Raw genomic sequence first — 16,853 nt, 5'->3', positions numbered from 1 at the left:
TATCATAAGAACATAAGAAGAACCTGCTGGATCAAGCAAATGTCCCATCTAGTCTAGCATCCTGTTCTCACAACCGAATGCCCAAGGGAAGCCCATAAGCAGGACCTGAGCACAAGAGCACTCTCTACTCCTGCAGCTTGCAGCAACTGGTATTCAGAAACATACTACCTCCAATTGTGGGGACAGAGCATAGCTATCATGGCTAATAGCCTTTGATACTCTTATCCGCCATGAATTTGTCTAATCCTCTTTTGAAACCCTTCAAGTTGGTGGCCATCACTGTCTCTTCTAGAAACAAGTTCTGTAGCTTAACTATGTGCTGCATGAAGAAGTATTTTTTTTCAGGACAGAAAGAACAACCTTCCAGCATCCAGCTTCACTGGATGTCCATGAGTTCTAGTGTTATAAGAGAGGGAGAAAAACTTCTTTCCATTCACTCTCTCCATGCCATATATAATTTTATAAACTTCTATCATGTCACTTTTACTCAACTTTTCCCTAAAGTAGAAAGCCTCAAATGCTGCAACCTTTCCTCATAGGGAAGCTGCTCCATCCCTTTGATAATCTTCGTTGCCATTTTTTGAACCTTTTCCAACTCTACAACATTCTTTTGGAGATGAGGCGACCAGAACCGTACGAAGCATTCCAAATGCAGTTACAGCATAGATTTGTATAACAGCATTATATCGCAGTTTATTTTCAACACCTTTCCTAATTATCTAAAAACACACACACAGCATTCAAACCACTCAGACATCCAGATGTTACTATTATTTTATTTCTAATTACTCCTAGAATTTATTTTCAATTTCATATACTTATCTTTTGAACAAGACCATATTCTATCATTGCTGAGAACCCAATTTCACCTAATATGCTGATATTTCTGCCTTGTTTCTGAAGAGTATTCAACAAAGTGGAAACATTCTTGACTTCTTCATTGTCAAGTCCCTGAAATTGAAAAACAAATGTATGAAAAATATGTTTCAGTCATATAAAAAATTTTTTTATTTAGCAGGGTAAAAACCAATGGGTTGGACCTACACTTTGCCCTTCATGTTACGGTGTGTAATTTGTGTGCTTAATTTCGTTTAAAGCAAAACAGCAGTAGAGTAACAGCAGATGTTGAAATGTGAGTGTGCCAGCATGTGCGTGCGTTTGCCTAAGAAAGCAGGCTTTTACCCTGCATCAGCATCACTGAGACTGGAGACTTAGTAAAATAAGAAAAGCTACTTTATTTATAGAAATACGTATTAGATAGAAAAGCAAACCTAGTTCTAACTAACTAACTAAGTTGGAGGCATAACGCCCAGGTGTAGGGGTTAGCCTCATGGCTTGGAGAGAGCAGAGACAAAGGGATGTCTCCTCTCTCCCGGACAGCGACAGAAGGAAGTCAGAGCATCACAGGCAAAGGTAAACAAGCCTATCCATCTGGAGGACCCCAGCTCTATCTCCCTTCTGGAGCATAAACAAAAGAACAATACAGGAGTCGCTCTTGCCCCACTTCCAACACTTCACAGATGGAAAGGTTCCTTCCACCAATGAAAGACTTTGATCTGATAACCTGCTTGGGGTTGAGAGAAATGTTACTGATTCCCTCCTCCCTCTACTGTCCCCAGCACAGCCTCCCCAACTGTTTTGGAGGGTCTCTGGGCCTCTTGAAGTCACCAGCTTAAAACACTGGATTTGTTAAATAAACTCTTTAGCTGCACAACTAAATGTTTTATTTGAAGATTTATACTGCACTTTCTTAGGATATCACACAAAAAACTAAATTCTAAAGACAAGCCAAAATTGACAGCAGTTATAACTGCATCAGAAAAAAACATAAACAGAACAAAAACATAACAGGGCCTTTTACTGTAAAATGCATACTGTAATAAAACAATCTTAAACGTCCATTTTAAAAGTGGCTGAAGAGAGAATAACACAAACATCTCTTGGAAAACTGTTCTACCATCTGGGCAACATAACGGAACAGTTCTCTCTTGTCCCTATCAACACACTTCTGCTGGAAAAAGGACAGTGGAGGAAGGCTTAGAATATCTTGAGCAGGTTCATATGAGATTTTCTGCTGAGACATTCATGTAAATATGGAGTTTGTAAAAATACAACAGATCATTTTCATCTCAAGGAGTCAGAATGGTATAAAGAATGCTCCATAATACTATCAAGCCCCCAGTCTTCATGCAATTCGAAATGTCCTAAATACTAGTTTATGAAATATTCCACTATAAATTAAAACAAAATAAAAACAAAATTCATTACCTGGCATATAAGTCTGTCTAATTTGTTGAGAAACTGTTTGCTGCATTTGTGAGAAATACCACCAGAAAAATCAGTTTCCAAGAACTGTTCCAATGCTTGGAAGTCATTTTTTCTTGTAGCATCATCTATACATTTTTCCAGCTGCCAGAATGTGGAAAAAAACACAATACTATTTAATACTTCAGTTAAAGTAAAGTGAGCACAGTGATAAATTCTATGTAAATCTATATTTTAATCGATCTTTTAATTAGCACTAAAACACTTTTCTGGCATAGCGCTAAAACATCAGAATGCTATTATGTTAGCATTGGTCAAAAAACCTTTTCTAGTGATTGGTTAAAAAGCTCTTTCCAGTCATCAGCATTAACCATGTTGCTAAAATAGCAATGACTGGAAAGGGTTTTTAAAAAAAATAAAATAAAATTAGCATCATTATATTATAGTGTTAAAGTACTTTAACACTTTGGGGAAAGGTTGTAGCTCAGTGGTACAGAATGCAGAAGGTCCCATGTTCAATCCCCAACATCTTCAGGTAGCCTGGAGAGCTGATGCCTATCAGTGCAGACAATACCATTGGTCTGACTCAATATAAGGCAGCCTGCTATGTTCATAACACCACAAAACAAACATTATAGATTCTGAAATTATACTGCCAAACCTCTTTCATTTTTTTAAAAAAAGAATAACCAGAAAAGTGTTTTAATGCCAACTAAAAGATGAGTGGTGGTGGAAAAAATGTAGCAATAAAACATCACCCACCACAAGGGCATAGTGAATGCATGTTAAGCTTCAAATTGTCCCACCCATAACAGCTATATGTCACAACCGCTATGTGGATCAACACAGCAAGATTTACACATCAACACAGCAAGATTTACACATTTTTAAAATCACAATACTCCCAATAGCGGCAACTGCAATTCTGCTTGCAGGTGGCTTTCACTAGGACCCATCCATTCGGAAACAGGCAATAATATTAAAAAGAGGAAACTGCTGCAGTGTGTGTGCACTACAACATCTGGGTGCTAAGGAGAGCAGACAGGCTTCAGCTGGGTTCATAGAAAACACTCCTCCCATACCACCTCTCATTCATCGAAGATAGCACACAAAGAGTTACATTTCCTGTTGCCAAGGTGCTGAGCTTGCTGTTCTATGAGTTCCTGCTCAGAATGTGGCTGAATGACAACATAGGATTTCTGATTATAGAGCTCAAAGAAGAGGTTTCAAATGTGCATAACTGGGCACTGAGCACGGGGGGGGGGAATCTAATACTTACTGATTGACATTTCAGTAAATGTGGTAGAATTGTAGCCTAAGTGAACTGAACAGTCTGAAAAATAACACTACAACATTTTTAGTGCCTATATTACTATCAGGACACATCAAACTGGCTTGAACTGAAAGCAATGATTTCCTGGACTGGGGGGGGGTAGTGCATAAAGAAAATATCCACACTTGTGACTCCTCCCTCCTTCCACTTAAGTCCTTTCACATTTTTTAAACTCTGTCAACACTTAATTGTTCCTATTCTTTAAAGTGTGATCCTAAATATATATACATTAAGGTATAATCCACTGAGACGGCACAATCCAGCTTTCTTTTGTGGATGTAAGGATTTTGATGCGTGCACACAAAGTTTCTGTGCCTGCAAGGGCTTCTCCATTCATTTCAATGGAAGAGGAAGCTGTATAAACACAAGCAAAGGAAAGTACAGTAATACCTCTCAGTTAACAAATCTGCCAGGAAAGAAGCTCCTTTTAACAAAGTCTCTTTTGGATGCAGGGGGGTGGGGGTGGGCACACACTCTGACACAGTCAGAATGTGGCTCCTTGTCTACTGGATTGCAGCGGCTGCTGGCAGCTCTCTCATGTGTGGCTGAATGGTGCTCCTTGCCAGGTGACACAGGCACTTCCGCAGTAAACAGTGCTTCGGGTGTCCTAGAAGCACTGTTTACTGCAGATGCGTCTGGTTGAGTGTAGGGGAGGATGGCAGAGAGAGAGAGCGACCAAGAACAGGGTGGTGGTGGTGGCTGCCCTTGCCTGCCTGATTAAGTGTATGGAGAGAACTGTGCTCAAAGCTTTAGATTGCTATAGCAAGATGCTACATGATAAAAGAAAAAAAGGCAAGGCAGGCATCCCTGGATGCATTTTGGAAAAAGCCTTCAAGTAATCTTCATGCAATGTTTACATGACCTGGTTGTTTCATTTCAGACATAAATATTGCTAGTTTTGAGTAAAAAGCTTGCCGAAAGATGTTGAACTGCTCTTCTTTTTTGTGGTGTAGGAACCTATTCTTGTTCTTTCCATGTTATTCCTACTTCTGGGACCAAAGTTTCTGTTAAAGAGTGTAAAGTCCAGGAATGCATGTATTTTGTTAACTGAGATATTACGTATATGCAATGCAGACCCCTTCTCTGAAATCAAAGGGTGAGTGGAAATTTTTATGTAGAAGCTCTATGTATATCTGTGCATGTTCTTTAGGATCTTTAGGGTCTAAGAATCTATTACCTGTTCCTGAATCAAAGATTCTTGGAGTAGTTTGGACAGTAATTCCACTAGTCTTATTTTATGTACTTTCAAAGCAACTGGGGGAAAAGGGTGAGCTAAACAACAAATAAGTCTATTTTCGACATCATTTCAGGGTCCGGAATATAATAATGTTCTATCCTGCTATGTGAGAGACATACATATACTTTTAGCCTCTAGAACTGTTATTTGGTAACAGAAAAGCTATTAATACTAAATCTTTAAATAGTTTCTATAGCTCAGAAAGAATAGATACAGATTAGTCCATACCTGTCCTTCCCGCCTCCTAACAGGCATTTTGGCAGTTGCATATACTTAAGCTGTAAATTTTAAAAAATTACATTTTAATATAAATCTAATTTTAATTAATATAAATATACATTACAACTGAAAATTTGCATTTTGTCAGTAAGATTAAAAACCCAATAAAAAAGTACAGGGACAACTGATTATTAAGATTATCTGCGGTATGAGAAATTCCTGCTTCAAAATCTCAATCTGCATCTACTTTACATCACTTTTTATTCACATTATGTAGTAACATTCTAAGGCCCATTTAACACCATGACACTTATGACACTTACTTCCAAGTAAACATGCAAAGATTGTAATGGTTATGAAACACAATTATCACCCTTTGATATATGCATTTGCACTGGTCCTTCTACCTACAATAGTAGTGTCCTTCAAAAAGGTTCATGAAGCAGCCTGCTTTCTGATGGCAAAACACATAAGAAAACATGCAATGACCTCTCCCAACAGTTACTGAAACATTTTAGTGTAATAATCACTGCACGGTCTAGGGCCAACATACCTTAAGGGATTTGAATCTTACATAAAATCAGTTTGATGGATAGACCCTATAGATTTTTTTCAGTCATGCTAGAACTTCTTAGCAAGAGGTCAGAGCCTCAGCGTGCAGTCATTTAAAAAAGGAGGAAGTCCACCACCCCACTGAAATTAGGACTATCCTTATTTGTTATAATACTTCTAACAAAGAAACAAATAAATAACGTGGAACTTAACAATGATCAACTATGGTTAGATCAGTGGTTCCCAAACTTTTTCCCTCACAGGCCACTTGAAAATTGCTGAGGGTTTCAGCAACCACTTAATGTTTTTTTCTGCCTGCTGTAATATAATAAAATATAAAATAAGAAAGCAATAAAAATACAATTAAAAATAAATAGAAATACCCAGTGCAATGGATGTACCATCTCTCATCTTCAACCAGAAAGCCAGAAGTAGCATGGACCATCTGAATGAACATGTAACAAATCCTGAGACTACTAACAATCTAATGAGACTACTTATGATCTACTGAAGTCTGAGAACCCCTGATCTAGCCAAAGTTGAGTGATCCAATGAACATATCAACACAAACTTAAGCACAAGGAATCATCTTCCCCATATCCTTTAGAATTGTAACAGTAGTTGCAAGAGATCCTTAATCCTATAAACTGATATGTATGTTAAAAGCCTAAGTGTGTGCTCTGCTCATTTTAACAGTTTTTTTGCCATTGCTTTGGGAGCTGGCCACCCACCCAAATGAGGGCAGGAACTACAACCATGCTCCAGCAATACAAAAAAGCTAATATACAGTGCATAATTGCCAATAAGGGTATAGGGTAATGAGGACAGGTCTTACAGGAGATAAGCAGGGCTAATTTGCCTGGGTAAATGCAGCATTAGCTAAAATTAGCTCAACAGGATCACCTGCCTGTCCCATTAAAGTACAAATGGACTAAAATAGTTTATATTCAGTTACAACATTCTTGCAAAATGTTTAACTCATTTAAACTATTTGCATAACCTCCCTAGGTAATGTGTCCCACTGCCCCATCCTGTCCTCTTTTTCCCTTTCAAGCTAATTATAAACACATTATGGAATGTCCCCATTAATTTCAAAGAGAGATGCAACCTATGCCTTTATCAGACATGTGTTCCACTCAGTTCAATGGGCTTATTCTCAAGTACAGTAGGGCCCCACTCATACAGCGGGTTATGTTCCAGACCCCCGCTGTAAAGCGAAAACCGCTGTAAAGCGGAGCACATTGAAGATAATGGTGCGCATCATGCAAAAATGGCACATGACGAGCAAAAACCGCAGCAAAAGCAGAACAAGCGCCATAGGAGCAGGGCCTTTCTGCAATTGACAACCGCTGTATTAGCAGAACGCTGTAAAGCGGGGCCCTACTGTACATATGCCTAGGATTGCCAAAACAGATGTTATTTATGTACTTACAGATCAACGTGTTTAGGATTTTGATTATTGAAATTATAACATTTGCACAGCTTTCATGTCCTATTCTAAGAAGTTACTTCTGAATCTAGTCAGAATTGCACTGTAAAACATTATCCAAACTCCTGTGCCTGTTTGTGGTGAGATCACCCCCTATAACTGGGGTTACCATGGTCTTTTGTGCCCTACTACCACCTCGATCTGAACCTGGACCTTCACCAGTAACACCAGGTATACCCACATAAATTCAGCTTTTTCTGATAATAGGGACACACACACACATTGAATATTTGGTCACATCTACACCACACATTTCAAGCATAGGGCTTTCCCCAAAGAATTTTGGGAAGACTAGTGTGTCAGGATGCTGTTAAAATAAAGGCTGGGTCTTTAAGAGAAAATAAAAAATGGAAATGCTTATAATTAAACACTGGCTATAGATCCTATTGTATTTGTCTTTTCGATTATAAGCCTAAGGGCAGGGTGTATCTTTTTAAAAAATCTTTGTACAACACGTCAAGTATTTTAGGCATTACAATGACGATGATGTCCACCACAACCTGAATCCATTCCGAACAAATAATGGGAAAGTAAGGCAAGCGTGTGCGGGGGGGGGGGAGACCATATCGATTTCACTACCTTCCCCCACCTCAGAAATAATAGAAACCTGGCGAGCACCCTTAGAAGGGGTGGCCCTGAAGGGACCGAGGCGGACGTGAAAAGGGTTTCCGAGAGGCGTGTGAAACCAAAGCTCTACCCCCCCGCTCTCCTCACACAACACGGCCCGACGAGAAAGACCACAACGAGGCGCGACCTTCCCTTCAGCCAATCAACTTCCGAGCTCTAGAGAAGGCTTTCCAGAGTAAGCCCCCTCCTCGAGCGAGCCAATCACGTTAAGGCGCCTTGAGGTGGAAGGCGGGCGGGAGCTGTGGCACCGAAAGGGGAAGGCGGAGAAATCCTCTCTCCCTAGCTTTGCCGCCTTCTCACGCTTCCTTTCTCGTCCGTCCCCCCCCCGCCGGTTCTCTCTAGCCAATCAGCTGATGATGAGCGTGGCTGATAACTGTCATTGACAACCGCGACCGTTATCGGGTTCCTCCCCCTCACATCGGAGCCGTTCCCTTGAGAGTGTGGTCCCGTCCCTTCAACTCTCTGTCAGACACATTAAACTTTTTCACAAAGGGTGTGCGCTTGTCTTGATATATTTTCCATGAACTTCCCGTAGACCTGTTTCCCGTGAACGCACAAATTCTGTCGCTTATCTTTTGCCTGTTTGCCTTATCTTGAGTAGTTGCTTCCATTCTCTACGGGGCTTCCTTAATACCAGTTCTTTTTAAACCCCCCTCAATAGTTTCCGTATATTCTATTATTGGACTTCATGTTAGATGGTGCCATATAAATTATCATTTAGTAGTAGTAGCCAGAGTAAACAGAGTCCCGTGGAAAGAGCTATTATTAAACCACTCTTGAGAATTGCAGCTCTGTTAGGGAAATGGGGGGGGGGTCTCCTAACAACTCAGCACCATTAACAAACTACAGTTCCCAGAATTCTGAGGGGGGAGCTATGTTTAAAGCAGTATGACACTGCTTTAAATGTATAGTGCAAATGGGGACGTCATTGTCCTAGTACAGTAAATAAATATTACTTTCCTTCTATTGAGGTGGGTGGGTAAAGAGAAGTTTTTGGCAGTTCCCCTTCCCAACAACTGAATATAAATACATTTGCCAGGGAAGGCATTTCATGTAACCTGTTCTGGAGCTTCTATTTTGACATCAGATGCCAGATCCTGAGAGGATCTTGGAAAGGGTTCGTCTTTGATCACATGCTGAATTTGAGCAAACAGTGTGATGTTACTGCAAAACTGGCAAATGCTATTTTAGGCAGCATTAACAGAAGTATAGTTTCCAAATCGTGTGAAGTATTGGTTCCCCTCTATTTGGCACTAGTTAGGCCTCATCTTGAGTACTGTGTCCAGTTTTAGACACCACACTCTAAGAAGGATAAAGTGACAAACTATACTGACAAAGCGTCAAGGTGAGTTAAGCAGCAGAGCGAAAAGAGGGTAAGTAGCTCCCATTTATTCCATTATTTAATTGAAGTAAAACAGCTCAGAGCAATAAGTAATAAGGGCAGCCCAAGGTCACCCTGAGCTAGGAGCCAAATCCTGAAAGAACCTATATCTTAGGAGACAGATCCTAGGAGAAGGAAGCCCATAGAAAGCTAGTTTTCAACACCACCCTAACAGGAAAGCTTCAGGGGACACTGTAAACAAGGCTAAATTCCAGTCGGAGAGAAGGGGGAAAAGGAAACTCCACTGACACATACAGGGAGAGAGTCAGCTCAGTCCTTGCTAAAAAGGGCAGCTTCAGCCTTCCTGAAACACAACCACAAGCTCTGTTTCCCTAGGTTAAAGAAAGGTCAGGCTGTTCTAGGTGGGAAAACAACAAACACAAAAGACTTGCCTGGAAGGCGCAGCCCCTTGATTAGATTAAAAGCAGCCAAAAGCTTAAACAGCCCCACCCCTCGCTCAGGAAGGAAGGAAGCCTGAGAGAATACTAAAGTGTTAAGCCCCAGCTGATAGCCATCAGCCTCAAGTAACACATCATTGGCTGGCAGCAGTAGCTGGGAGGAACCAGAGCACCCTAGCGAGGGAGCCTGCTCCACGAGCTAGAGGGAGCCCCAGCTGACAAAGCGTCAAGGCGAGTTCGGCAGCAGAGTGAGTTCGGCAGCAGGGCGAGGAGGCCAGGGCCCCCCACTCTGCCCGTCTGTTCCCTGACCTCAACTAAACCGCAGTCTCCAACCCATTGACGTAATAAACCTTAAACAAAACTATGCAGGTAAGAAGCCAGCAGGGGTGTGGGGGCTTTCCAGTGTTTTGCACTGCCTGCAGCATGTACGACTATCTGCCTGTTGGACAGAAGTCGTGGGTGTGCTCTCGGTGCAATGAGCTCCTGGCTCTCCGGGAACGACTTCATTTCCTTGAGGCCAAGGTGGCGGACCTGGAAAAGCTGAGAGAGGCAGAGAGGTGTGTGGAGGAGGCCTTCAGGGACGTTATAGCTGTGTCCCACTCCAACGATGATAGCTCTCCTGCTATCATGGACAACGATGGTCTCGGGGAAGGAGAGCATCCAGCTGAGGAAGAGGGAAACGATCCCTTAGAAGGGACCCATTTCTTGGGGGATGAGCAGCTATCCTCTCGTGCCGAGGATATATCTCCAGGGGGTGGAGGGATCCTTGTAGTGGGTGATTTGATCATTAGGAACATAGACAGTGGGGTGTGTGATGGGTGTGTAGACCGCAAGGTGTTTTGCCTGCCTGGTGCGAAGGTTGCGGATATCGCCCGTCGTTTAGATAGTTTGGTAGACAGTGCTGGGAAGGAGTCAGTGGTCGTGGTGCACGTTGGCACCAACGACATGGGGAAATGCAGCCGTGAGGTCCTGGAAGCAAAATTTAGGTTGCTAGGTAGGATGCTGAAAGCCAGGACCTCCAAGGTGGCTTTCTCTGAAATGCTACCGGTTCCACGCGCAGGACCAGCCAGACAGGTCCAGCTTCGCAGTCTCAATGCGTGGATGAGACGATGGTGTCGGGTGGAAGGGTTCGGATTTGTTAGGCACTGGGGAACATTTTGGGACAAGCCGGGCCTGTACAAAAGGGACGGGCTCCACTTGAACCAGAATGGAACCAGACTGCTGGCACTTAAAATTAAAAAGGTAGCAGAGCAGCTTTTAAACTGACTGAGGGGGGAAACCCGACAGGAGCTGAGAAAGGTCCGGTTCGGAATAAACCTCCCCCCTGGGATAAAAACCAAAGAAATGATGAAATTTTAAAAGGGGTAGGCCTAGAAGTAGGCATTGTGAGAGCAGGGGCACAGGATATAAATTCAGAAGAGCAAAATTACCACAGGCCTAACCACAAGTGCCAAAGACACTTGAAGAGAGACACTGCTTACAAGTGCCTGTACGCTAATGCTAGGAGCCTCCGAACCAAGATGGGAGAACTGGAGTGCTTGGTCTTAGAGAAGAGCATTGATATAGTGAGCATAACGGAGACCTGGTGGAATGGAGAAAACCAGTGGGATACGGTTATCCCTGGATATAAACTATATCGGAAGGACAGGGAAGGACGTATTGGTGGCAGAGTCGCTCTATACGTAAAAGAAGGCATTGAATCCAGCAAGCTCGAAACCCCAAAAGAGGCAGACTCCTCCACAGAATCGTTGTGGGTGGTGATACCGTGCCCCAGGAGGGACTTAATACTGGGAACGATCTATCGTCCCCCTGATCAAAATGCTCAGGGAGACCTTGAGATGAGATATGAAATTGAGGAAGCATCCAAACTAGGAAATGTGGTAGTAATGGGTGACTTCAACTACCCGGACATAGACTGGCTGCATATGTGTTCCAGTCATGACAAAGAAGCAAAGTTTCTAGATATTCTAAATGACTATTCCCTAGATCAGTTGGTCATGGAACCGACCAGAGGGACGGCAACCCTGGACTTAATCCTCAGTGGGGACCGGGACCTGGTGCGAGATGTAAGTGTTGTTGAACCGATTGGGAGCAGTGACCACAGTGAAATTAAATTAAACATACATGTAACTGGCCAATTGCCAAGAAAATCCAACACGGTCACATTTGACTTCAAAAGAGGAAACTTCACAAAAATGAGGGGATTGGTAAAAAGAAAGCTGAAAAACAAAGTCCAGAGGGTCACATCACTCAAAAATGCTTGGAAGTTGTTTAAAAACACTATATTAGAAGCTCAACTGGAGTGCATACCGCAGATCAGAAAAGGTACCGCCAGGGCCAAGAAGATGCCAGCATGGTTAACAAGCAAAGTCAAGGAAGCTCTTAGAGGCAAAAAGTCTTCCTTCAGAAAATGGAAGTCTTGTCCGAATGAAGAAAATAAAAAAGAACACAAACTCTGGCAAAAGAAATGCAAGAAGACAATAGGGATGCTAAAAAAGAATTTGAGGAGCACATTGCTAAGAACATAAAAACCAACAACAAAAAATTCTATAAATACATTCAAAGCAGGAGACCATCTAGGGAGACAATTGGACCCTTGGATGAGAAGGGAGTCAAAGGTGTACTAAAGAACGATAAGGAGATTGCAGAGAAGCTAAATGAATTCTTTGCATCTGTCTTCACAGTGGAAGATATAGGGCAGATCCCTGAACCTGAACTAACATTTGCAGGAAGGGATTCTGAGGAACTAAGACAAATAGTGGTAACGAGAGAGGAAGTTCTAAGCTTAATGGACAATATAAAAACTGACAAATCACCGGGCCCGGATGGCATCCACCCGAGAGTTCTCAAAGAACTCAAAGGTGAAATTGCTGATCTGCTAACTAAAATATATAACTTGTCCCTCGGGTCCTCCTCCGTGCCTGAGGACTGGAAAGTGGCAAATGTAACGCCAATCTTCAAAAAGGGATCCAGAGGGGATCCCGGAAATTACAGGCCAGTTAGCTTAACTTCTGTCCCTGGAAAACTGGTAGAAAGTATTATTAAAGCTAGATTAACCAAGCACATAGAAGAACAAGCCTTGCTGAAGCAGAGCCAGCATGGCTTCTGCAAGGGAAAGTCCTGTCTCAGTAACCTATTAGAATTCTTTGAGAGTGTCAACAAGCATATAGATAGAGGTGATCCAGTGGACATAGTGTACTTAGACTTTCAAAAAGCGTTTGACAAGGTACCTCACCAAAGGCTTCTGAGGAAGCTTAGCAGTCATGGAATAAGAGGAGAGGTCCTCTTGTGGATAAGGAATTGGTTAAGAAGCAGAAAGCAGAGAGTAGGAATAAATGGACAGTTCTCCCAATGGAGGGCTGTAGAAAGTGGAGTCCCTCAAGGATCGGTATTGGGACCTGTACTTTTCAACTTGTTCATTAATGACCTAGAATTAGGAGTGAGCAGTGAAGTGGCCAAGTTTGCTGATGACACTAAATTGTTCAGGGTTGTTAAAACAAAAAGGGATTGCGAAGAGCTCCAAAAAGACCTTTCCAAACTGAGTGAATGGGCGGAAAAATGGCAAATGCAATTCAATATAAACAAGTGTAAAATTATGCATATTGGAGCAAAAAATCTTAATTTCACATATACGCTCATGGGGTCTGAACTGGCGGTGACCGACCAGGAGAGAGACCTCGGGGTTGTAGTGGACAGCACAATGAAAATGTCGACCCAGTGTGCGGCAGCTGTGAAAAAGGCAAATTCCATGCTAGCAATAATTAGGAAAGGTATTGAAAATAAAACAGCCGATATCATAATGCCGTTGTATAAATCTATGGTGCGGCCGCATTTGGAATACTGTGTACAGTTCTGGTCGCCTCATCTCAAAAAGGATATTATAGAGTTGGAAAAGGTTCAGAAGAGGGCAACCAGAATGATCAAGGGGATGGAGCGACTCCCTTACGAGGAAAGGTTGCAGCATTTGGGGCTTTTTAGTTTAGAGAAAGGGTGGGTCAGAGGAGACATGATAGAAGTGTATAAAATTATGCATGGCATTGGGAAAGTGGATAGAGAAAAGTTCTTCTCCCTCTCTCATAATACTAGAACTCGTGGACATTCAAAGAAGCTGAATGTTGGAAGATTCAGGACAGACAAAAGGAAGTACTTCTTTACTCAGCGCATAGTTAAACTATGGAATTTGCTCCCACAAGATGCAGTAATGGCCACCAGCTTGGATGGCTTTAAAAGAAGATTAGACAAATTCATGGAGGACAGGGCTATCAATGGCTACTAGCCATGATGGCTGTGCTGTGCCACCCTAGTCAGAGGCAGCATGCTTCTGAAAACCAGTTGCCGGAAGCCTCAGGAGGGGAGAGTGTTCTTGCACTCGGGTCCTGCTTGCGGGCTTCCCCCAGGCACCTGGTTGGCCACTGTGAGAACAGGATGCTGGACTAGATGGGCCACTGGCCTGATCCAGCAGGCTCTTCTTGTGTTCTTATGTTCTTATGTTCTTAAGGATGCTGACAAACTGGAACGAGTTCAGAGGAGGGCAACTAGGATGATCAGGGGACTAGAAACAAAGCCCTATGGGGAGAGACTGGAAGAACTGGGCAAGTTTAGCCTTGAGAAGAGAAGACAATCCTCCTCGACTACGAGTGATCGCCAGGGAATGAATGAAGTGGCAGAGCACATGCTTTGCAGAAGGTCCAAAGTTTAATTCATTTCATTTCTAGCCTGGGCTAGTAAAGACAGTGAAGAGCTGTTGCCAGTCAGTGTAGATAGTATTGTGCTAGATGGACCACAGGTCTGACTTCGTGTTCCTGTAGCCCAAGACTCCAGCTCTCATCTGTCCCAGCCAGCATGCCCAGTCATCAGGGATATTGGTGGCTGTAGTTCAACAAAATGTGGAGTGCACTACGTTGGCTACCCCTGCTATAACCCTACTACATGTATGTAAGGCATGCATGGTTTCAAGCCGGAATGTTTCTTGCCCTACTCTTTGTTCTGTGCTCTAAAAACTGCATGTTGAGTATTGTCCACAAGGGGAGCTCGTTGTGCAAGAACCTGCTTGGAAAAAGGAGCACAACATGATCAGGAACTCTGCACGGGTGTCACGATCACATGGGGACCCTTTGAGCAAGTAGTTTTTATCATCGGGGGTCGCTTGCAGATAACTATGCTCACTGTGTGTAGCAGGGCAGGGCAGGGCAACAACCATTGCCTGACTTCAGCTTAAAACTGTAAGTGTCCTACATGTGAATAATGTGTGAACAGGGCTTAAGATGTATGCAGCATATATGTGAACTTTGCTCCACAATTTTGAGGGGTGAGGATAAATATTCACTGGGGAAAAACGGACAAAAATCACTGTGTATACAACCATATTTTGTTTATGGCATTGAGAAGGGACCATTATATTCCAATGATCATGCCGATATCATTCATTTTAGTGTGTCACATGAATATATGTGCATCATATTTTACCTGGTACATCAGCTTGTAAGAATGAGGCATGCCAGCTATAGGAAGGCATGATTCTGCTGCTCCTCAGTTAGGGTGGCCACATACACACTGGCAAAAAGTGGAAATGCATCACCCCAAAAAAAGACACATAACTGTATAAAATGTGCATATACTAATTTATATGTATAGATGCAAATTTAGAAATAATTTTAATAGAAATACGATGAGTTCTGCTCAGTGTCTTGTCTGTCTTCTCCCTGCAGCCCTTCACGCATCCTCAAAATATGCTCTGGAGGGCTGTGGAACTCAGCAGAATAATTTCTGGAGACACATGGAGGAGGAGAAGACAATGAAGTCCCACTGCATGAGCAGAAATCCACTTGCACAGCATTGTGGGGGGGGAGGCTGTGACCATGTGACCTATGTGCTTAGTCTTCTGTCCCAGTGCAACTTTTCCTGGTCTCCCTTTTGATGGTTATTAGACCAGACAGCCTTTCAGACAGAGGATTTCTTCAAATAGAGGACTGTTCTCTGTAAGGCAGGACATATGGCTACCCTGTCCACAGCATGTTCTATATATGCATATAAATTAATATGTGAATAGGTCCAAAATCAAGATGATTTGAATATACAACAGCTGAAAAAGGGATTGTTTTGATCAGCTCCAGAATGGAATACAGAGAATCACCCAAAACAGTTTACTGCCTGAGCCGAAGGCCACAATTCTCCCACCCACCAATTCCATATGGAAAAGCCAACCAGCCTGGTAGATGAATCTTTGTTTAACATTTGTGGTGGGACAGCGTACTCTGAGGCACTGTAGGGCAGCTGGCTAGCTTAGATGGTGCAGGACAGGCTGCACAGGAACCATAGCTCTGTCCTCTGACACCAAGGTTGCCACTCAGTGAAGTAGCTTACAGACTGTTCTGGGAGGTTTGAAATGTTTCCCCACTGGCTTTTGAATATTCTCCTGGACAGTGCCTCAGGGCCATTTTACATCTTCTAGGCTCTTCAATGGTTGGGCATGGTATCGTGTCCTTTGCTGGCTTTTTCACAATTTGCCTTGTCCTGGTTTCCAAACCCCACTTAAATCCACATGTTTTGTTGTTTCTGCTGCACGTCCCCCAAGGGGCCACTTCGCAACCTTCCACACATTCCATGGTCTCCTCTAATGGCGCAAAGCCATCAGGGCATTCTTCGAAGCATCGACCTCGGTAGAGAAAAAACCCAGGCTTGCACTTGGTGCAAAAATCTCGACTGAAGCAAGAGTCACAGTTCTCTATTCTGCATCTTGAACATCTGTTCATGTCTGGGGCTTGGAGACCGTAGTACCCTGGTGGGCAGGAATTCAAGCATTCCCTATATTGTCTCATTCCTTCTCTTCGCAGAAAGAACAAATTATGCTGACATCTGATGCATCCATTGTCCTTTGAACAAGACAAGCAATCTTTGCAAATTGGATTTGGTCCATAGTTAGCTCTCTTGCTGAGTCTCCAGCGGCCGCCTTGGCAGTGAAAGTAATCCATACAGTTCAGGATGATCAGGGCAAAGGAGAACAAGCAGAACTGCATCTTTCGACTCTGGGGCCTCGCAGCAGCAGCAGAGCCACAAAGAGAATGGAGCTTCAACTCACCAGTAGCGGAGTTACAACAAACCTACAACCCTCTGAGGAGATGAGGTAACATTATTTTGAAAATATGACACAGGTAAGAAACTGTAGCCTGTTATGGGTGAGCATATGTGGTTCATTGAGAGGAGCCTTGCTTTAGTCACTACATGAAAGCAGAAAAACAAGGGGGGAAATTAGTCCCCACAGACTATCAAATTTCCCCCCAGTAATAGCAACCCTAATATCACTATTCTAACTTGTATGTGCATTTTCTAAGTATGCCTATTTCAAGCAACTC

The 16,853-nt window shown here is 42.8% G+C and overlaps 2 protein-coding genes across 8 annotated transcripts in view; both read right to left on the bottom strand.

Moving 5' to 3' along the window:
* The window catches only part of SYCP2 (synaptonemal complex protein 2), a 138,746-nt gene extending 130,788 nt beyond the window's left edge, over positions 1-7,958 (bottom strand). For 5 of the 7 annotated variants that reach the window (XM_061631110.1, XM_061631116.1, XM_061631117.1 and 2 more), the window contains exons 1-4: positions 7,685-7,958; positions 5,064-5,113; positions 2,269-2,409; positions 823-951 (exon numbers count right to left, since the gene is read on the bottom strand). In XM_061631110.1, the coding sequence (XP_061487094.1) occupies positions 823-951; positions 2,269-2,409; positions 5,064-5,090 (297 nt within the window). In that variant the 5' untranslated portion in view covers positions 5,091-5,113; positions 7,685-7,958. Of the gene's footprint in view, positions 1-822; positions 952-2,268; positions 2,410-5,063; positions 5,114-5,989; positions 6,052-7,684 lie in introns of all 7 variants that reach the window. The other 2 variants (XM_061631111.1, XM_061631112.1) reach the window with 2 other exon arrangements.
* Positions 7,959-15,860: 7,902 nt separating this feature from the next.
* LOC133386505 (R-spondin-2-like) lies at positions 15,861-16,517 on the bottom strand. The gene has a single exon (XM_061630162.1). It carries the CDS (start codon positions 16,515-16,517, stop codon positions 15,861-15,863), a length of 657 nt encoding a protein of 218 aa, XP_061486146.1.
* Between the last annotated feature and the right edge of the window lie 336 nt (positions 16,518-16,853).

Source organism: Rhineura floridana, chromosome 6 (assembly GCF_030035675.1).
Source record: "Rhineura floridana isolate rRhiFlo1 chromosome 6, rRhiFlo1.hap2, whole genome shotgun sequence".
NCBI lineage: Eukaryota > Metazoa > Chordata > Lepidosauria > Squamata > Rhineuridae > Rhineura > Rhineura floridana.
This window is presented reverse-complemented; position numbering and strand designations above follow the sequence as displayed.

What these genes read in the sequence shown, in the direction of transcription:
- LOC133386505 (XM_061630162.1), bottom strand. Translation starts at nt 16,517, where the DNA reads ATGCAGTTCTGCTTGTTCTCCTTTGCCCTGATCATCCTGAACTGTATG.